General features: G+C 37.0%; 7 protein-coding genes and 1 long non-coding RNA gene across 13 annotated transcripts; 6 read left to right on the top strand and 2 right to left on the bottom strand.

Annotated features, from left to right (window-relative positions):
• Positions 1-23: 23 nt before the first annotated feature.
• On the bottom strand, positions 24-870 carry LOC111436831. The gene is made up of 2 exons (XM_023074594.1): positions 672-870; positions 24-576 (listed from the first exon to the last, which is right to left on the bottom strand). The coding sequence occupies exons 1-2, from the start codon at positions 756-758 to the stop codon at positions 121-123; spliced, it is 543 nt and encodes a 180-aa protein (XP_022930362.1). The 5' UTR covers positions 759-870; the 3' UTR covers positions 24-120.
• Positions 871-1,622: 752 nt separating this feature from the next.
• On the top strand, positions 1,623-2,532 carry LOC111436830 (RING-H2 finger protein ATL2-like). Its single transcript, XM_023074593.1, has one exon. The coding sequence runs from the start codon at positions 1,793-1,795 to the stop codon at positions 2,381-2,383; it is 591 nt and encodes a 196-aa protein (XP_022930361.1). The 5' UTR covers positions 1,623-1,792; the 3' UTR covers positions 2,384-2,532.
• Positions 2,533-2,634: 102 nt separating this feature from the next.
• On the bottom strand, positions 2,635-4,521 carry LOC111436828 (probable pectinesterase/pectinesterase inhibitor 21). The gene is made up of 2 exons (XM_023074591.1): positions 3,498-4,521; positions 2,635-3,414 (listed from the first exon to the last, which is right to left on the bottom strand). Exons 1-2 carry the CDS (start codon positions 4,519-4,521, stop codon positions 2,723-2,725), a joined length of 1,716 nt encoding a protein of 571 aa, XP_022930359.1. The 3' UTR covers positions 2,635-2,722.
• Positions 4,522-6,602: 2,081 nt separating this feature from the next.
• Positions 6,603-7,371, top strand: LOC111436835. 2 transcript variants are annotated; one of them, XR_002709338.1, is made up of 2 exons: positions 6,603-6,865; positions 7,017-7,371. It is a non-coding gene; the product is annotated as an uncharacterized LOC111436835 (long non-coding RNA). The 2 variants fall into 2 exon arrangements; XR_002709339.1 differs by having other exon boundaries at positions 6,603-6,896.
• A 251-nt stretch (positions 7,372-7,622) lies between these two features.
• LOC111436834 (multiple organellar RNA editing factor 3, mitochondrial-like) lies at positions 7,623-14,718 on the top strand. Of its 3 annotated transcripts, none has more exons than XR_002709337.1 (5): positions 7,624-7,907; positions 13,390-13,501; positions 14,136-14,191; positions 14,309-14,457; positions 14,618-14,718. XR_002709337.1 is itself a non-coding variant. In XM_023074600.1 (5 exons), the coding sequence occupies exons 1-4, from the start codon at positions 7,762-7,764 to the stop codon at positions 14,428-14,430; spliced, it is 342 nt and encodes a 113-aa protein (XP_022930368.1). In that variant the 5' UTR covers positions 7,624-7,761; the 3' UTR covers positions 14,431-14,457; positions 14,618-14,718. The 3 variants fall into 3 exon arrangements, 2 of the variants coding, with proteins under 2 accessions (XP_022930369.1, XP_022930368.1); XM_023074600.1 differs by lacking the exon at positions 13,390-13,501 and adding an exon at positions 13,298-13,323 and having other exon boundaries at positions 7,624-7,899; XM_023074601.1 differs by lacking the exons at positions 14,136-14,191; positions 14,309-14,457; positions 14,618-14,718 and adding an exon at positions 13,737-13,821 and having other exon boundaries at positions 7,623-7,907.
• LOC111436832 lies at positions 8,250-9,386 on the top strand. 2 transcript variants are annotated; one of them, XM_023074596.1, is made up of 2 exons: positions 8,250-8,647; positions 8,718-9,386. In XM_023074596.1, the coding sequence occupies exons 1-2, from the start codon at positions 8,294-8,296 to the stop codon at positions 8,721-8,723; spliced, it is 360 nt and encodes a 119-aa protein (XP_022930364.1). In that variant the 5' UTR covers positions 8,250-8,293; the 3' UTR covers positions 8,724-9,386. The 2 variants fall into 2 exon arrangements, with proteins under 2 accessions (XP_022930364.1, XP_022930363.1); XM_023074595.1 differs by having other exon boundaries at positions 8,250-8,657; positions 8,870-9,386.
• LOC111436833 lies at positions 10,777-11,875 on the top strand. Of its 2 annotated transcripts, none has more exons than XM_023074599.1 (2): positions 10,777-11,174; positions 11,245-11,875. In XM_023074599.1, exons 1-2 carry the CDS (start codon positions 10,821-10,823, stop codon positions 11,248-11,250), a joined length of 360 nt encoding a protein of 119 aa, XP_022930367.1. In that variant the 5' UTR covers positions 10,777-10,820; the 3' UTR covers positions 11,251-11,875. The 2 variants fall into 2 exon arrangements, with proteins under 2 accessions (XP_022930367.1, XP_022930366.1); XM_023074598.1 differs by having other exon boundaries at positions 10,777-11,184; positions 11,397-11,875.
• A 2,719-nt stretch (positions 14,719-17,437) lies between the features above and the next one.
• LOC111436844 (ethylene-responsive transcription factor RAP2-3) lies at positions 17,438-18,526 on the top strand. Its single transcript, XM_023074611.1, has 2 exons — positions 17,438-17,577; positions 17,709-18,526. The coding sequence occupies exons 1-2, from the start codon at positions 17,454-17,456 to the stop codon at positions 18,272-18,274; spliced, it is 690 nt and encodes a 229-aa protein (XP_022930379.1). The 5' UTR covers positions 17,438-17,453; the 3' UTR covers positions 18,275-18,526.
• Positions 18,527-19,980: the final 1,454 nt, after the last annotated feature.

The following is a 19,980-nucleotide window of genomic DNA, read 5'->3' as shown; positions in this document are numbered from 1 at the left end:
AACCCAGCAAAAAAAAAAAAGAAAAAAAAAAAAACACCCTTTACAGAGTACTTTGCTTGCCTTTAATAATCTTAATCGAAATCGACAACCCTGAAAAACAGGGTTAGTTTAATGTTTTATTCAAGTGACTAAGTAAATGGGCATGGCTGCTGACGTGGAGTTTCTGTATTGTTGTTGCTCCATGTTCAGTTCTCGGAGGCTGAGATACGGAATTTGGATGTCGGATTTTCTCGTCGGCGTTAGCGTTCCAGCGAGTGGACCGGATGTCGGTCGGGTGGTGGAACGTAACGGCGTGTTGGAACCGCTACGGCTTTCAGTTACGTAAACCGGACCGGAGATAGAGGCGCGGAAAGCTCGTGCTCTGGCTTGGTGAACGTCGTGGTGGTGGGTGAAAACAGCGTCGTTTTGGTGGTGAACCCATTTCCATTTGAAGAAGAGAAGAGCGTTTTTCCACCACCGTTTTTTCTTCTTGGTTTTGATAGAATCGTCTTTGGAAATAGGCTTTTGGAGCTTGAAGTGAATGGAGTCAATGGATCTCGAACCCTCGCGTCTGTGTTTCCTTGCTTCTTCCAAAACCTAAATATATAAATAAAAATAAAAATAAAAAAAAACCCATTTGAATGAATAAATAGAAAAATTAATAATCCTTTTTAAATGAAGAAAAAAAGAACCTGAAAATAGTCGAGTTGAGGATCGAAGCCATAGTCGCTGAAGTGTTGAGGTTCAGGGAAGGGAAAAACAGGGGATTTGGAAGACATTTTCTTTTGGGGGAAGGTGAAGAGATCAAGTCAGTAGTGGAGGGTTTTAATGGGAATTTGAAAAAGGCCATTCAGAGGAATTCCTTTATAGCCCTTTTTTTTTTTCTTTTTTCATAAATAAAAACATTAAATTAAATTATTTCTCTTCCCATTATTTATTTTAATCATCATTCCCACGAGACCCTCCCCAGCTTATCCATCTCTCCCCTTTTAATACTATTTCAACTTCATGGGCCGACAAAACAGGCCCAGTTGAAAACCCACCTTAATTTTGGTAGGAATTCAAATTAATATTATATTTTTTCAAAAAATTATCCAATACAATTAATTTATTAAAATGCTTTTTTTTTTTTTTTTTTTTTTGTAAGAATTAAGGAGTTGTAACGTTAATCCAAACGGAATTAGTCATTTTCATATCAGAGAGGATCACGGTGTCGAGGAAAGGCGCGTGATTGGTCAAAGACATCGAAAATTTTGGACAAGGCAAATGGGCCCAGAAAGTGAAACCCACGGCCCATATAAGTGGCCCATTGGAAAGCTCCACTTTTTACCCGTCTCGTCCTAATTTAGCGTATCAAAAATAATAATAATAACATTATTATAATCATAATTCAACCAATTTATTATTGTAAAAAATAAATATTTATTTTTACTCAAATTCAACCTGAAAATTAAAAATATAAAAAATTTGAATATCAAACATTTTAGGCAATTTTTTGGATTAAAATTTTAATTTTAGCAATGAACTTTTTTTTTTTTTAGAAAAAAGATTAATATTAGATATATGAGTAAAATAATTATTGCAATTATTTTAAAGAAAAATAATAAATGGGGCCAGAGATAAATAATTAAAAAGAGCAGTTCTAATCCTCTTGACCTATAGAGACGACCAAACACAAGAGATATCCCCACGTAGTTTCCTTCCATTTTTCTTTGTCTTTCCACCAAATTTATTGTTCCTTGTCTTTTTCTCTAATTTCCTTTCTCCCTTTCTCTCCCAATTTCCCCTTTGAAATTAACAACGCCGCCGTTTAATGGCCACCGCCGCCGCGTCTGATGACGACGACGGCTTCTTCTCTCCGCCGTCAGACAAGCCCTACACTCTCAGCAGCGGAATTATACTCCGCGTAGTTATTGTACTGTTGTTCGTCGTTATTCTCATGATTTGTTTTCATCTCTACGTTCGATTGTACCTCTTCTCCCCCAGCCGCCGGCCATCTCGACCCCGCCGTCGCCCTCGTCCGCATTTTGTTTTCACGGCTGAGCCACGTACTGCCGCTCCGCCACGTGGTTTGCCGCAGTTGGTTGTCAAATCCTTGCCTCTATTCGTTCACTCGGCGAAACCCGACTCGGATCCGATTTATTGCGCGGTTTGTTTATCTGAGTTCGAAGAGAACGAAACCGGGCGGGTTATCCCCAAATGTAATCACAGCTTTCACGTGGGGTGTATTGATATGTGGTTTTATTCGCACGTGACCTGCCCGCTTTGTCGATCCGAGGTAAAATCCGAACCCGAATCTTCTACTAACCCGGTCGAGATAGTTGTGGAAGAACCCGATCGTGGTAATCTGGTTGAGGTGGACGACGTGTCGGAACACGGGCCTCGAGGGCAACGGAGAATTTAGTGAAGGAGATACGACGGAACGGGATTTGAGGAGGAAACGGAGGCGGTGGGTTCAGAAAGATAACGGTCCTGTGGTGGAACACGTTTGGTTGTTGTAAATATCTGTTTTTATACATTTTTTATTAATTAAAATAGTGAATTAAAGGATTATTGTAATTACTTTTTATATTGTTTTCTTTTGTATTTTTAATTTTTTTTTAATGAATAAAATTAAGCAAAAATAGAGAGGCAAGAAAATGTGAAAAACAATTCAATTTATTTGTCGGATCCGATTTGCAACGGTTACATTTAATCAGATTTAAATGCTGAAGTGGCAGAATCAGCCATGTTGGTTCCCTTATCACATCATTCCCGGAGAGTACGGAACTCCCGTGTTCAAAATCCAATCATCGCCGTCGATAAAAATCTTGGGAGTGAAATCGGCGGCCTGTTGCGGCGTAAGAGTTTTAATTCCTTGCCACTTCACTCTATTGGTCAGGTCAGCTCCCGGTCCTTTGTTCTGAAACTCGGCGTAGAACAATGTGTTCAGCCCAAAATCGCCCATCCACGGCAGCCATCCCTCAGGCTGAATTAAATCGTCAATTTCAGAACCCATAATTATGGTTCGTGAAAATTGCTTCCAGGGACGGCCCAAGTAGGCTTTGTTCACGGCTTTGAATGGCAAGTAAGCCGGGTCGCCCATGAAATGGCAGTTTTGGAAAACAAGACCTGTCGGTTCGCGGTTCTCGAGCCGGCCTTGAGCCGTGACAATGCATTGTTGGTTAGCCAATGGCTTACGCACCACCAAATTGCAGTTTTGGAAGACGGCGGCTGAGTTCCCAAAAACAAAGTCAATGGTGCCGCTGACTTTGCAGTCACGGTAAAATTGACGGTGAGTTTGGGCGTAGAGAGTATCTTGGTGGCCGTCCATATGACAGTTGAAGAAAATTGATCTGTCAGATTGGACTCGAAGCGCCACGGCTTGATGTTTCGTCGCACCAGCGGTATTCTCGAACCCCATGTCTCGACAGAAGAAATTGGCTCCGACAACGGCTAATTAAATGCGACAAAAACAACATTAAAAGAAAAGATAATATTTTTTAATATAAACAAAATTAAGACTTTTATTGACTTACCAAATGTTGCTGTCTTGAAGGTTTGAATGCCGTCGACGAAATTCAAACTACCAGACACGACGGTTTTGGTCGGGCCATCACCGTACATTGTAACATGAGTCATAGCCTTAGGAATAAGAACAGTTTCCTTATAAATTCCAGCCTTAACGTAAATCACAAAGGTTATATTGCTCTTCTTCAGTACCTCAACCAACGCTTCATTAATCGTCTTATATTTTCCACTTCCGTCTTGCGCCACCACCACATTCGGTGTGATCGCTGCCGTAGGCACCTGCATCAGCCGCCTCTTTTCGTCGCTAACCCACGACGGCACTTCATCGCCGGCCAACAACCGACGCCCGGCCTTGGATCCTTGCAACGATCCCAACATGTTCTTCAGTTCAGTTACAATTGCAAGACCGTTACTTGTCATTTCTTGAGCTGACTTTAAAAACTTCTTCATTTGTTCCCCGGCATCACCGGTGGTGTTTTCAAAACCATCCAAACATGTTTGTTCATAAGTAAGGGCCCCACTTAACCAGACAGACAAATCCTCGACGAATTTGTCGAGTTTGGCCATTTGAAAGGTGCCGATTCGGTTGAATGAATCGGTTATATCGTCGATAGCATATTCTAGAAGCTCGCGACAATTCTGAAGGGCTTGGTTGGCTCTTGGTTCTTTGGCTAATGCTTGAAGCGTGGTGGAATTTCTAATCGCCGAGTTAAGTTGGTCCATGCAAACTTTGAAGCCGATTTTTACAAGCTCTCTAGGGTCAGTTGTGTTACTGCCTTCAGACATTAAACTCTCCTCGCATGTTTCTTTGTAATCGGTTGGCCGACAAATAGTTTGAATTGCTTTTGTCGATGAAGAAATTTCTCCGGCTCCGTCACCATGACCGTTGCCGAGACCTTCACCTTTGTGAGAGGAGTTGTTAACGCCAACGGTAACGGCAACGACCATGGCCACGAGGAACAGAGAAGAGACGCCTACTAAGGCCATTTTCTTTTTCTCGTTGTCACCTTCGGCGTCAAATCCATTCGACATTATTGGATAAAAATAATATTATTTTTTTTTTGGGTTTTTTTTATTTTATTTTATTTTTTATCAGAGCTGGCGGGGGTTAATGTAGAAGGAAGATTGATTTGCCCCTGTGCTCTGATTTGGATGAGGGGGTGAAAGGTGAATTTAAAGGGAGGAGAGTGAGGTAAAATTAGAAAGTAATTTCAATGGTAACTAATTCTGTTCCTAAATGGGAGGTAAAAATGACACGTAATTTGAATGGTGGTTATTTCTGTTCCCGAGAAATTGGTGGGATTTTATGTTTTTGAGTTATTTTTTAGGTTTGGGAGGTAAAAGTACATCTAAAACTTTCAATAATATTTAAAAAATCCTCTCAAAAATTTTAAAAAATTTAATTAATATCCTTCCATTAAAAATAAAAAATAAAAAATACCTTTTAATACTATATCTAAAATATATGCATAAAATTATAAATACGTTTTAACTTTTATAAAAAAAAAAAAAATTAAAATTTTATCGGCAATGTGTAAAAATAATTAAAATTAAAATTAGTATTTTTGAAATGATTTATGCGTAGGATCGGTAAGATTCTTTTTTAATGCAACTTAAATACACTTACAACCTAACCTAACCAAGATCCCACATCAGTTGGGTACGGAAACAAAACATTCCTCACAAGGGTGTGTAAACTTCACACTATAAGTATTTTTAAAATTTTGAGGGGAAACGGAAAGTGAAAAAAAGACAAGCAGTGGCCTTGGGCAGTTATAAATGGTATCAGAGTCAGACATCGAGCGGTGTAATAACGAGGACGCTGGATCTTTAAAGGAGTAGATTGTGAAATCTCACATCGATTGGAGAGTGGAATGAAACATTTCTTGTAAAGGTGCGATAGACTTCGGCCGTTACACATCAAACACACGTCTATGACTAACTTAAATTTAGATAAAGGGGAACAAATGAGGCAAATGATTACGACCCAACCAAAGCTGAATAGTTGAGACACCAAAATTATTTCCATAAAATATTCGAAAAGTATATAAGATATAAGAATAAAACCAACGTCTAGTAGATTCCATGTTGACACTTCCTCTACTTTTATTTGCAAATCATAGTATCTTTGCTTTTGTATTGTTGCGTGACAATAAATCAACATTTTCAAAATTTTGAGATTAGGATTCGGAGATTCCGTAGAAATATTTATATTTATACTCTTTTTAAGATTACTATTTTAACTCCATTGTTATTAAACTAATAAAAAAAAACCTGATTTGTTCCTCGTACCCCCTTCACTTGCTTCTACGAGAGACTCACTCCGAAGTAGATTCAGATCTTGGAGCGCTCTATAAAGGAAGGGTTTGATAGGTTAAGAACGTTTTCAATATAATTATTTTTTCTATTTGTTTGATGAGAAACGCAAGAGACGAAAAAGGAACCCGTTTTAGCTTCTTTTCTTTCAGGTTATGTTAAAATGTTTAATAGGTTCTAAACTTTTATAGCACCCCATAGATCCTTAAATTTTGCAAATTTTGTTATGCATTTTTACTTATTTCCTCGTTAGTGTATAACAGTCCGTAGCTCGAGTCCCTTGAAAAGCAAGTCGTTATAAATGGTATCAGAGCTAAATATCGACGGCGTGCCAGCAAGGATGCTAGACATTCAAGGGAATGGATTGTGAGATCCCATATCGATTGGAGAGGGAAACTAAGAATTTCTTATAAAAGTGTGGAAACGTCTCTGGAAGACATTTTTAAAATTGTGAAGCTGATAACAATACATAAAAACATATAATATTTAAAGGCAAGGTTCCTTAATTTTTCCACTTGTAACTGCCCCATCCTTGTCATATTCAATAAATTAAAAATTTTAATAATTTATTAGATATTTTTTTTTAACAAAAATGACATAAACCTAAAAATTGGGATAGACATTATTTTATTCTCGGAATAACAAAATGATAAAAGAAATCGTAATCTGTTATTGTTCCATTTGTGGGACCGGAAATTGTCCGGAATTGAAAAAAAAAATGGTCGGAAATTAAGCTTCTTCCAAGTTCCAAGCGCTCTATATAATGGACCACCAAAGCAAATCCAAAACCAAGTAAGGAAATAGAACAAGTTTCGTTGTCTTTCTTGTTGTTGGAAATTATGTCTTTGAGAGATGGAGAAATTAAGGCTCCTCAAGCTGACCAGGTGGCGGCTACCGCGAAGTCGTTGGGTACGGCGGAGCAACCACCGTGGAAGATGAGAGAAAATCCGGTGGTGATCGTGAACCGCTGTCCCGTCGTCTCACCCTCCGGCGGAATCTCGATAACAGTCCTGCCTGGGTATATGCAAATCCAATATAGCACTTTTTTCGTCTAGAACAGGTGCTCATAATGTAAATACATATAAATACGAGTACTTATATGCAATATACATAAATACGTGAAGCTGTCAATCGTTTTCTTCTTGAATTGAACTATATTTAAATTGATAAACTTCGACTATTTTTATTTAGTTTAACTTACTTTTGTGTAGATGTAATTTGTTGAACCAAGAATTTGCTACAGGTTCACGTTAGTTTCCAATCATGGTTGATAGTACTCATGTGGCCAAGGATCAAAGTAGTATGACGTTGAGCTGAGACGAGCTAATGTCGTTGGGCATTCTTAAAAAGAGGAAGTTATGCTCTAGTGCAATTACATACCGTTTTAATAAATAATATATAGAAGGTATTTTACGTATTGAGTCCATGTAATTTGTATATATGATACCTTAGCAAAAGATTTACTGAATCCCGATAAAGGGAGAACTAAAGTAAACGTGCTAAGTTAGAATGTAAAGATGTCGATGGTAATGAGATACAACGCAACACTGTAACTTTATACTAAGAGATCTTACACGTCTATCATATTGATATTCGTAAGCGTTTTACTTTTGCTCTACTCAATGTCACAATAGCACTTTCTAAACCGTGGACTAGTGATTGTGTGTGCTTGTTCTAATTCAATAAATAAGTAAACCGAAAAATCAAGCATATAATCGAGCCTCAAGTCATGTTCGGAGAGAAAAGGTTTTAGAAAATCGAGAATTTATTTTGAAGTAACTTAAATTAAACGTGCGTGGAAGTCAATTGATAATAAAATACAATATTTGGTGGGAGAAGGTTTGATCACTACTTAATCCATTCAATCTTCCAGTTCGATTTAGAACTTCGGGGTCCGGATGCTCCCCACTCAACGATCCTTCTCCCAACTGGATCAATCGACCTCCAAAAGAGACGATGCTCCTTGATGGCTGCGAATACGAGCACAGGCTGATTGTGATGGAGTTTCCAAATGAACAGAAGCCAACGGAAGAGGAGATGGTGAATTCTTATGTCAAAACTCTTGCAGCAGTAGTCGGAAGGCATCGGATTAAAAACGGATTGTCACAATTTAGTGCAACTTATTTTAGTTTGAATTAGTTATGGAATATATGATATTCGTAATCTTCTAGAATATATTAGTTAGGAAATATATCTTAGATATCTTAATCCGTTGAATTTGAATAGTAGTATATTTTATTTTATTATCAGGATTTAGTTAGTTTATATTTTCTTGGTAGATATTATTCAGTATCTTGTATCCTATTTAAAGGTCGTGAATATCAATGAAGATAGAACATTCGATCCCAATTCTTTTCCTCATTCTTAAATCTGTATTCTTTCGTTGAGTAATAATATTTTCATATCTATGCACACTTTTGAGTGGTAGATATTGCGACAGTTGGTATCAGAGCCAAGTTGGTACGGTTTAATATTATTACTCAACGAGATGAATAGTGGGAGTGCTTCTATGGGTGTAGCTATGGAAAAGCTGGTTGGCAATAACTATAGTTATTGGAAGTTATGCATGGAAGCTTATCTACAAGGGCAAGATTTATGGGATTTAATTGAAGGTGATGACACAGAAATTCCAGCCGATACTCCACAAAATGCAAAATTACGTCAACAATGGAAGATCAAGTGCGGAAAAGCCTTATTTAGCTTGCGAACTTTGATTAGCAAGGAGTATATTGATCATGTTCGTGATTTAAAGTCACCAAAGCAAGTATGGGATACACTTCAAAAGTTGTTCACTAAGAAAAATACCGCTCGACTGCAATTTCTAGAGAATGAACTAGCTATGGTAACTCAAGGTAATTTTTCTGTTGAAGAATATTTTTTGAAAGTGAAAAATCTATGTTCTGAAATTTCAGAATTAGATGCTGAGGAGCCAGTGAGTGAGGCTCGATTACGGCGTTATCTTATTCGTGGATTACGAAAAGAGTTTATGCCCTTTGTTTCCTCAATACAAGGGTGGGCAAATCAACCTACGGTAATTGAATTGGAGAATCTTCTTTCCAATCAGGAAGCCTTGATTAAGCAAATGACTAGCAGCAACGAGTTTTCCCCAAAGTTAGAAGGTGTGTTGTATGTCAAAGATCAAAGGAGACAGAATTTTCACTCAAGGCCTTCATCTAGCAATGAGAATCAATTCAGAAGTGACGAGTCGTCAAAGAAGCCATTTAAAGCTTGTTACAGGTGTGGAAAACCAGGCCACTTTAAACGAGATTGTCAGGCGAAAGTGGTGTGTGATCATTGCGGAAAGCCAGGCCATATTAAACCAAATTGTCGAGTCAAGATGCAAGAATCAGAAGCAAATGCGGTACATGAAAATAAAAGTTCTCCAGATCCAATTTGGGAATATTGCTTAACCACTGAGGTTCTTGACCAGCCAACAAACGTGACTTCAGCCGTATATCAAGATGATGTTTCTACAGGTGATCAAAATTCTAATTCCACTACTTACGCTTCTGAGTTTGATTCTCTCCAAATTTCGCATCTGGACTCTCTCTTTTTCTCCGATTTCAATTCTATTGTCCCTGATGACCCTTCTGTTTACTCCACGGCCTTGGATTTGAGATTCGACGAAAATGAAGTTGTCGAGCTAACGTTTGACGATCTTGACGGTCTTTACCTCCCCTCTGAGGCTGACGATTTTCTCATCTTGGAGAATTTAGATCAAACTACCAATTTGCAGGATTCGGCTACTGATGCTCCGCCCCAGTCTGACCCAGAAATAGCTGCACTGCTTGATGATGATGATTTATCACGATTTGGTTCTGATGTTGAGGACTTGGAGGAGGATTTCGTAGTTCAGGTAAATTTATGTGAAGAAGGGGAGGATGGTTCAATGGATAATAAGTTTAGTGTGGCTAAGGATTCTGAGAAGGCGACAGGAAGCCAGAATATTATTAATAATAAATCTTTTGGCGATGACATTTTTGAGGATGCAGATGTTGATCATGTGGAGGATGATGTTGATAAGCCACGAACTCGACAGCTTTTGGATGATCGATTTGATACCCTCTTAAGTCAGGACTATGCATCTAGTGACAACGGTGACAGTGCTTGTGATGAGCATGATGGTTGGGTAGCTGAAGAAGATGAGTCCCTTGCTCAAAAGCTCAAGCATGCCCTTGATGATCATAGTAAGGATGACTTGGACCTTGACCAAGGATATAAAGCTTCTGCAGATCAAGAGCTTTTGCAGTCTACCAGTGATGTAATTCACCGGTGTATGGAGTATGCTGAGTCTGCACAAGTTGAGATGAATTATTACTCTTTCTCATTAGAATTGAATCGCTGCGATGTGGAACTTATTAAGAAGGAAATCATTGAACATGATGTGTCAGTGTCTTATTCAGGTGGTGGCGTGCCTAAGAAGTCCATACGCAAGCCTAACTGGAAGAAATTCTTCGTAGATTATTTTGTTCGAGAGAATGTGTTAACGCAGGATGTTGAATTGCAGGAAATACATACTAATGAGCAAGTTGCAGACATATTTACTAAGGCACTTGCCAAAGTGAAGTTTGAAGTTTTTCGTAGAAGCTCTCGGAGTTATTGAGAAATAAGCTTGCACTAAGGGAGGATGTCACAATTTAGTGCAACTTATTTTAGTTTGAATTAGTTATGGAATATATGATATTCGTAATCTTCCAGAATATATTAGTTAGGAAATATATTTTAGATATCGTAATCAGTTGAATTTGAATAGTAGTATATTTTATTTTATTATCAGGATTTAGTTAGTTTATATTTTCTTGGTAGATATTATTCAGTATCTTGTATCCTATTTAAAGGTCGTGAATATCAATGAAGATAGAACATTCGATCCCAATTCTTTTCCTCATTCTTAAATCTGTATTCTTTCGTTGAGTAATAATATTTTCATATCTATGCACACTTTTGAGTGGTAGATATTGCGACAGTTGGTATCAGAGCCAAGTTGGTACGGTTTAATATTATTACTCAACGAGATGAATAGTGGGAGTGCTTCTATGGGTGTAGCTATGGAAAAGCTGGTTGGCAATAACTATAGTTATTGGAAGTTATGCATGGAAGCTTATCTACAAGGGCAAGATTTATGGGATTTAATTGAAGGTGATGACACAGAAATTCCAGCCGATACTCCACAAAATGCAAAATTACGTCAACAATGGAAGATCAAGTGCGGAAAAGCCTTATTTACCTTGCGGACTTTGATTAGCAAGGAGTATATTGATCATGTTCGTGATTTAAAGTCACCAAAGCAAGTATGGGATACACTTCAAAAGTTGTTCACTAAGAAAAATACCGCTCGACTGCAATTTCTAGAGAATGAACTAGCTATGGTAACTCAAGGTAATTTTTCTGTTGAAGAATATTTTTTGAAAGTGAAAAATCTGTGTTCTGAAATTTCAGAATTAGATGCTGAGGAGCCAGTGAGTGAGGCTCGATTACGGCGTTATCTTATTCGTGGATTACGAAAAGAGTTTATGCCCTTTGTTTCCTCAATACAAGGGTGGGCAAATCAACCTACGGTAATTGAATTGGAGAATCTTCTTTCCAATCAGGAAGCCTTGATTAAGCAAATGACTAGCAGCAACGAGTTTTCCCCAAAGTTAGAAGGTGTGTTGTATGTCAAAGATCAAAGGAGACATAATTTTCACTCAAGGCCTTCATCTAGCAATGAGAATCAATTCAGAAGTGACGAGTCGTCAAAGAAGCCATTTAAAGCTTGTTACAGGTGTGGAAAACCAGGCCACTTTAAACGAGATTGTCAGGCGAAAGTGGTGTGTGATCATTGCGGAAAGCCAGGCCATATTAAACCAAATTGTCGAGTCAAGATGCAAGAATCAGAAGCAAATGCGGTACATGAAAATAAAAGTTCTCCAGATCCAATTTGGGAATATTGCTTAACCACTGAGGTTCTTGACCAGCCAACAAACGTGACTTCAGCCGTATATCAAGATGATGTTTCTACAGGTGATCAAAATTCTAATTCCACTACTTACGCTTCTGAGTTTGATTCTCTCCAAATTTCGCATCTGGACTCTCTTTTTTTCTCCGATTTCAATTCTATTGTCCCTGATGACCCTTCTGTTTACTCCACGGCCTTGGATTTGAGATTCAACGAAAATGAAGTTGTCGAGCTAACGTTTGACGATCTTGACGGTCTTTACCTCCCCTCTGAGGCTGACGATTTTCTCATCTTGGAGAATTTAGATCAAACTACCAATTTGCAGGATTCGGCTACTGATGCTCCGCCCCAGTCTGACCCAGAAATAGCTGTACTGCTTGATGATGATGATTTATCACGATTTGGTTCTGATGTTGAGAACTTGGAGGAGGATTTCGTAGTTCAGGTAAATTTATGTGAAGAAGGGGAGGATGGTTCAATGGATAATAAGTTTAGTGTGGCTAAGGATTCTGAGAAGGCGACAGGAAGCCAGAATATTATTAATAATAAATCTTTTGGCGATGACATTTTTGAGGATGCAGATGTTGATCATGTGGAGGATGATGTTGATAAGCCACGAACTCGACAGCTTTTGGATGATCGATTTGATACCCTCTTAAGTCAGGACTATGCATCTAGTGACAACGGTGACAGTGCTTGTGATGAGCATGATGGTTGGGTAGCTGAAGAAGATGAGTCCCTTGCTCAAAAGCTCAAGCATGCCCTTGATGATCATAGTAAGGATGACTTGGACCTTGACCAAGGATATAAAGCTTCTGCAGATCAAGAGCTTTTGCAGTCTACCAGTGATGTAATTCACCGGTGTATGGAGTATGCTGAGTCTGCACAAGTTGAGATGAATTATTACTCTTTCTCATTAGAATTGAATCGCTGCGATGTGGAACTTATTAAGAAGGAAATCATTGAACATGATGTGTCAGTGTCTTATTCAGGTGGTGGCGTGCCTAAGAAGTCCATACGCAAGCCTAACTGGAAGAAATTCTTCGTAGATTATTTTGTTCGAGAGAACGTGTTAACGCAGGATGTTGAATTGCAGGAAATACATACTAATGAGCAAGTTGCAGACATATTTACTAAGGCACTTGCCAAAGTGAAGTTTGGAGTTTTTCGTAGAAGCTCTCGGAGTTATTGAGAAATAAGCTTGCACTAAGGGAGGCTGTCACAATTTAGTGCAACTTATTTTAGTTTGAATTAGTTATGGAATATATGATATTCGTAATCTTCTAGAATATATTAGTTAGGAAATATATCTTAGATATCTTAATCCGTTGAATTTGAATAGTAGTATATTTTATTTTATTATCAGGATTTAGTTAGTTTATATTTTCTTGGTAGATATTATTCAGTATCTTGTATCCTATTTAAAGGTCGTGAATATCAATGAAGATAGAACATTCGATCCCAATTCTTTTCCTCATTCTTAAATCTGTATTCTTTCGTTGAGTAATAATATTTTCATATCTATGCACACTTTTGAGTGGTAGATATTGCGACACGGATTGTAAATGGATTACTTCTCGGTGTGTTTTTTGCGTGCATTTTCTTCTCTGTTGATTTTAGGTTTTTCGCGTTCTTTTGATTTTCAGTGAGGAAGAGGCGAGGAAGGAAATATACTCTGTCAGTACATCTACCTATACTGGCTTTGGTGCCTTGATTCGGGAAGAGCTTTCTTACAAGGCGATTTTGTGCGTATTCGTGGTATGGTTAGATTAAGGAACCCTAGGAAGCGGATTTACTCGTCTTGTAGATATTGGAATTGTGTCGATTATTTAGATTGCAATTGAAGATTGAAGCGTAGTTTTGAATCAATCGCATGAATATGTTTGATGAAAGTTCCCATATAAATTTGAATGGTTGAGAAATTTTCCTTTCTGTTTCGAAGTTTGCTGCAGAATTGACTGGTGTTTTAGTTTGATAATCTGTGTGTTGCTAGCATTAAGGTTTGGCATTTGTGTTATCTTGGTGATGAATTAGCCCAATGATCAACCAGTTTATAGGAAATGCTACCTACTTAGTTTCTTTCCCAATTAAATGCTACCTACTTAGTTGGCTCAAACACTAGTCTTTTGTAAAGAACAAGATTAAGGAGCCTTGTCAATCAGATTTTCTCATCTTGAAACCTTGGATTATAATTGATGATTGAAAGTGTGCGTTTGAGCTGAAGCACGCAATTGTTGTTTGCTTTTGAATCTACTTGATCAACTCGATTTTAGTTCAATTGTTTTGCGTGTTACCACGATGAATGTTGGACGTTTGCATTATTTTGTGATAATTTTTATTTAGATTTTGTAAAGAACAATATTGGCATCTGACTTTGAGCGAAATGAAACAGAATTGGCAGGCTTCTATGGGTTTTACCTGATTCATATCTCGATGTTCCAAACGCAGGTTATGGAGGTGATTTACTCTTCTAACGCTATCGAATTAATTGTAATTGGAACTGAAACCTGTTGATATATCAAATCAATGCTCATTGTTTGTACCAATCATTCATCTTGATTTCAGGTGATCTGTTTATTGTTGGAAAGGTCATCGCCAGAGACAACAAAGTGGTAGAAATAGACCTCATCCATGGTACGATAGATGTCGAGAAACTGTGCATATTGAACGGAGGCAACCAATATTGAGGATTGTTGAAATATCGTATACTTAAAGTAAGGAATACTATCTCCATTGGTAAAGTCATGGAAATTTATGCCTTAATGTAAACAATATCATATCATTGCGATGAAACCCGAATGTGGTTCCTAACATTTATGCCTTAATGTAAACAATATCATATCATTGCTCCGTGGTTCCTAACAGCCAATTCAGGTACAAAGCTTGGGACAAGACCATAGAAACCCGAATGGTCAAAATTCAGATCGAAATGGAGTCGGAAATATCTTGGCAAATCTTAATTGAAGCAATCACGGAGTGATGGATGCTTTGAGTATCTTATCTATTGACTCCTTAATCCATGAAGTCTAGGCAGGTATGAGATTTCTATTAGTTCTTAATGCATTTAGATCAAGTCTAGTACTCACATATCTGGAATGCCCTCGAATAAAGTACACGACACCCAATTGCTCTTCTATGTTTCAATTTTATGTTTTTGTTCTTTTGCAGTAAAATAAAATTATTAAAAAAAGAAAAGAAAAAAAAGAGGGACGGATCAAAATTAGACACACATTCGTTCTTCTGATAGAACTGAATTAAATAATTGTGGAAAAGAGTGAATTTTTTGTCGTTATATTCGTATACTCCAAAAAATAAAATAATAAAATAAATGAAAAGGGTGTGTTTGTTATACAACTCATCATTCATCTTCTTCCCTTAACAGTTTCAAGGATGATTATGTCATGAACTCATCAACTTGCCACTGCCACAATTCTCTTCCTTCAACGTTTGGATAGAACCTTACGTGTTTGTGTGTATATATTTATAATTTAGATTTATCAATTATGAATTTTATAATATGTTATGAGTTCAAAAAATGCAGGTTTTCTTAAAATGTATTTTAACATTAGGATCGTTTCTTACTTATAAATTTATGATAATGTCTTTAAGTAGCCCAGATGAGATATAATGTACACTGTAGAGCATCCACAAAGGCTTGATTTTCTAGAGCTATCCTATAGTCTCTCCATAAACGAGACTCGACTCCTTCTCTATAGTCCTCGAACAAAGAACACCATTTGTTCGATACTTGAGAGTCACTTTGACTATACTTTCGAAACTCACGACTTCTTTGTTCGACACTTGAAAATTCTTCTGTCATGACTAAGTTAAACCATGACTCTATATTTTGTTAGGAATAACGAACGTCTACAATGACATGATACTGTTCACTTTAAACCTAAGTTCTTATGATCTTTCTTTTAGTTTTCTCAAAAGTTCTAGTACCAATAGAGATTGTGTTCCTTAAGCCCTAAATTTTCCTTTAATTAGTCGACTACCCCTCCTAATAATCTTCAACAAAACTTCTCATAAAATAATAATAAATAATAAAGAGAGGATATGAAAATGATTGATATTTTTATGGGTTTATTACATAATTAGACCATTACAAATTTACAAATGTCAATATTTTTTTAAAAAAGAAAATCAACTTTATTTTCTCCCAATTTACAAATTTACATATATGCACATTTAGTTATTGTTTTAATTAATTATAATCTTGATTAAAAATGGAAAAGAAAAAAAAATAAATGTGTATTTTCTCTCGATGGAATATTCTATTTATGTTTTTCTCACTCGATTCACCTACCAAAAAATTCGAAGGTAAGTCAATGTATCCCATTCTAATCTTAACTATGGTAGGACAATTAAATTAATATATATATATATATACTTATTTATTTATATTATTAGAATTAGGAAGAACTTTGTGTTTAAAATAAAATAAGTTTGTTTTTATTAGGTAAAAGTTTAGATATGTAATTAAGTATAATTTATATGTAGTGAACAATTTCTTATAACTTTTTTTCTATAGAATAGCATAATAAATATGCAAAAAAAAATCAAGAAGAAAATTGACTTAAAAAAAGGGTTTTGACATTTGAACTATAGGTTTGGAAATAAAATATTTGACATAATTATTATAATTTTATTCATTAAAATTCCCGAACAAATTTTAATAAAGAACACTCTCGCTTCCTTCCACCCTCCGAAAAAAATATTAAAATAATCCTGCCGACGTCCGGTTCTTTCTATGAGCCATTCACAATCTGCCACGTATTAATTTAGTCGCCCCATCCCTTACAAGGAAGCAGCCTTTCACGCCTTTCAAGACTGCCAGACTGTACGGCCACCGTCATAAAGTAAACAATCCTTCATTACGCCTCTTTAATATTTATCTCCCAAACAATATTATAATTTTTATTTAGGACAAAAACAATTCAGATCAAGAAATTCGTCCATTAATTTAAATACCTAAAATATATTTTTCAGCCTTTTGGTCTTAATTTCTCCATCGAAATTAAATAATTAATTTTAAATTTTAATTTCTAGATTCCAAACACTTTCATCATAATTAAATTATTACATAGTAAATTTTGGGAAGTAAATTATTCATTTAATAAAAATTATATGTTATTTAAGTCGTTATGTTACCTTTTGCTTATTGTTACATAAAGTTGGTTTCAAATTCGCTTTCGAAAAACACTCTATCTCTTCTCAAGACGGAGTTAGAGGCTTGAGCATACGTTGACCGGTTGTAAGCGAAGCAAATCTGAGTTGATTTAACTCACACGTTATTGGACGTGAAAGCAATTATGACAAGTGGTATCCAGTCAAGAAAAAGAGCATAAGTTCAAATCCCGCTCCGTATATGGCAACCTTGGACAGCTACCAAACTCATCGGTTATACTTCCTTACCTCACAAGCTTCCATATAAAAAAGCTTCCCTCATTCGTCCGTTTTTCCGATTCCACAACCTTGCTCATACATCACCTCTATCCGCCAATTCCATCCCTAAAGCTTACGCTATTTTTTATTTTAAATTTAAATTTAAACTATTAATGATACTTGTCGGATTCTTATCGGGTGTCGTTAAGGCCCAACCCGACTTTTACGGCCCAAAATGAAGGCCCATTATTAATTTTCTCTACTTTATCTATATATATTCCATATTAGGACGCTCTTTCTAAACCTCTCCAATCTGCGAAAGATGTGCGGCGGTTCACTCATCTCTGGGATTATAGAAAAAAAGCGCGGTCGGAAGCTTCGTAATGGATCTCTCTGGCCCGACACCGACCATTTTTCCGACCTCCTCGGCCTTGATTATTGCGCCCGTATATTGCGCTCTCTTTAATTTTTGTTTGTTTTTTTAAATTTAATATATATTTTATTCGGATAATTTTAATATATATTTAAGAAATCCCGTTAGGGATATTGAACTGTGATTTGTTTACTGATTTTGTAGTGAAGACTGAGACATCTCAGAAAGAATGCCGAGCTACGGCGGTGCCGGAGCCGGAGAAGACTCGAAAAGCTCGGAAGAATATATACAGAGGAATCCGGCAGCGGCCGTGGGGGAAATGGGCGGCGGAGATTCGAGACCCACAAAAAGGCGTTAGAGTTTGGCTTGGCACTTTCAACACTGCCGAGGAAGCCGCCAGAGCCTACGATGAAGCGGCAAAAAGGATCCGAGGAGAAAAGGCTAAACTCAACTTCGCTCCTCGTCCGCAACCGTTACCGGTGTCGCAGCCTCCGGCTAAAAAGCGCTGCGTCGCTCATGAGTTAACTTCAGATTGTTTCAGTTCCACCAGTCCGGCGCCGGCGAGTACACGTGTGAATAACTCGTGTGAGATCGACGGGCTTTACTACGGCGAGGAATTGGCGAGTTTGAGATCTTTCTTGGATCTGGATTTTGAGGAAGAGCAAGAACCGAGTCAAGTCGGTGGGAGCGATGAGTTTGGCCAAGCTGTGGAGCTTTGGATGATGGACGATCCGTCGTTGAATGAGGAGAAATTTGGTGAAGTGGTGTAACTGAGATAAACTCATTGGTCCGACATGTCGTTTACTACTAAGTACTGGTGTAATATTTTATGTATTTTTGTTTCGGCTTTTTGAGCTTAGTTTTGTAGATATACATAGATAGGTTCAATAAAAAGCTTGTGATATGAAACTCGCTTGTGCTTTTGCCTTCTTTCGTCTTTTGAAACGACATGTCGGTTCCTGTATCAGATCAGACTGCTTCTATTTTTAATATTCACCATGTTGAGTGGTTTGTGTGTGTTTGACCCGTTTGTCGGATGCCTCTTTCCTTGTGTCGTCTCGCCTTAGTCACAAATTACATTACCTTAATAATATTTTTATTTATTTATGTATTTATTTATTTGATGTGAAATAATATTTAAAAAGGTTGAAGAGCACTGAGACGAAATATTTGAAAGAGGGAAAATTGAGATCCAAAGTGGGGCCTGAGATGAAGAAGAGGGTTGAAAGAGAGGAGAATTAAATTTGTGGTTTGTTCTTAGGCTGATTTCAAAATATCAAGATGGATTTTGTTTTGACATCTTCATCATTGCATCTAATTCTTTTAAATTCAACGGATTCACTATGTTTTTATTTATTTATTTCTTTCTTGGTTTTTTTTTATTTATTTATTTCTTTCTGATCAGCCTATGTTTGTTGCTTCCGAATTAAATTAACCATGTTTTGGTACTATTTTTTTCACCCATCCAATCCGTATATATACTATATATGTTCTCAAAATAATAGGGGTCACCGTCATTTAGAGGAAAACATCCTCATTCAGAGGAAAACATCCCCGAATCACTAGCCAAAGCCCCTGAATGATCGCTCAGTGATAAAGGAGGTACAGGTGCGACCATCCTTAAAAGAGTGCGTAATAGCTCGCTGATCGAGCACTCTTACACCAAAGATGAACGGGTCTAAGTTGTGGAAAGTAAAAATGCATCGCCCAAAAATCTAGCTGACTACTCCACTGTATAAATATATCAAATTACGCGTAACTAATACATTGTATCTAAACATGTTTATTGGGAATATGCAAAATGTGTTTATTGAAAGTTGAAATGGTTTCTTGCAAAATTGTGTTTTAAGTTCATTTGAGTTTTAAAAAGAATAAAAGAGGAATGGAAAAGCTTTGGAATGAGTATAGCATTGACAATTGGCTCCAAAACCCATCATCGGCAAGTTGATGATGACTGAAAAGACTACACAAACTCTCTCAGATATGAATTAAAATCCTTCTTCAGTTCCTATCGATCAGGCAAACGAGTACTGAAATAAAAGCGAAGTTGAATCCAAAACAAATGTTCAACAAAAGTTAGTGTTTTTTTTAATGTAGAAGCTGATAAAGTGATAAAAGTGGAGGTAGATAGATCAACCACACCCTCAATTTTCCACATTCCATAAAAATAAAAATACCCCACGCCCGCTACCAATAGATATTATCTTCCTTGGACTTTCCCTTCTATATTTTCCCTCAAACGAGAGATTTTCACATGTTTCACCAACCGATGTAGTATCCCACGTAAAGGTTAACTCGGGCATAGTTCATCCAATCTCGACATATACCCTCCATCAAAAAGCTGGGGGTTGAACTTAAAAAGAATACACACATACAGCAGCAGACGTAACAGTAGACTACACAAAAAGGTGCTCAACTTGCCAAATGGTAAAAAAAATTGGCCAACCACAATATTAGGAATCAAATTATAACAATG

Source organism: Cucurbita moschata, unplaced genomic scaffold, assembly GCF_002738365.1.
Source record: "Cucurbita moschata cultivar Rifu unplaced genomic scaffold, Cmos_1.0 Cmo_Scf00060, whole genome shotgun sequence".
Taxonomy (NCBI): domain Eukaryota; kingdom Viridiplantae; phylum Streptophyta; class Magnoliopsida; order Cucurbitales; family Cucurbitaceae; genus Cucurbita; species Cucurbita moschata.
This window is presented reverse-complemented; position numbering and strand designations above follow the sequence as displayed.

What these genes read in the sequence shown, in the direction of transcription:
- LOC111436831 (XM_023074594.1), bottom strand. Translation starts at nt 758, where the DNA reads ATGTCTTCCAAATCCCCTGTTTTTCCCTTCCCTGAACCTCAACACTTC. An exon ending in CTCAACTCGACTATTTTCAG is followed by an intron (nt 577 to 671) that starts GTTCTTTTTTTC and finishes TTATATATTTAG; the next exon opens with GTTTTGGAAGAAGCAAGGAA.
- LOC111436830 (XM_023074593.1), top strand. Translation starts at nt 1,793, where the DNA reads ATGGCCACCGCCGCCGCGTCTGATGACGACGACGGCTTCTTCTCTCCG.
- LOC111436828 (XM_023074591.1), bottom strand. Translation starts at nt 4,521, where the DNA reads ATGTCGAATGGATTTGACGCCGAAGGTGACAACGAGAAAAAGAAAATG. An exon ending in CTTCAAGACAGCAACATTTG is followed by an intron (nt 3,415 to 3,497) that starts GTAAGTCAATAA and finishes GCATTTAATTAG; the next exon opens with CCGTTGTCGGAGCCAATTTC.
- LOC111436834 (XM_023074600.1), top strand. Translation starts at nt 7,762, where the DNA reads ATGCTCCTTGATGGCTGCGAATACGAGCACAGGCTGATTGTGATGGAG. An exon ending in TCGGAAGGCATCGGATTAAA is followed by an intron (nt 7,900 to 13,297) that starts AACGGATTGTCA and finishes AGATATTGCGAC; the next exon opens with ACGGATTGTAAATGGATTAC. An exon ending in TCTCGATGTTCCAAACGCAG is followed by an intron (nt 14,192 to 14,308) that starts GTTATGGAGGTG and finishes TCTTGATTTCAG; the next exon opens with GTGATCTGTTTATTGTTGGA.
- LOC111436832 (XM_023074595.1), top strand. Translation starts at nt 8,294, where the DNA reads ATGAATAGTGGGAGTGCTTCTATGGGTGTAGCTATGGAAAAGCTGGTT.
- LOC111436833 (XM_023074598.1), top strand. Translation starts at nt 10,821, where the DNA reads ATGAATAGTGGGAGTGCTTCTATGGGTGTAGCTATGGAAAAGCTGGTT.
- LOC111436844 (XM_023074611.1), top strand. Translation starts at nt 17,454, where the DNA reads ATGTGCGGCGGTTCACTCATCTCTGGGATTATAGAAAAAAAGCGCGGT. An exon ending in CGGCCTTGATTATTGCGCCC is followed by an intron (nt 17,578 to 17,708) that starts GTATATTGCGCT and finishes CTGATTTTGTAG; the next exon opens with TGAAGACTGAGACATCTCAG.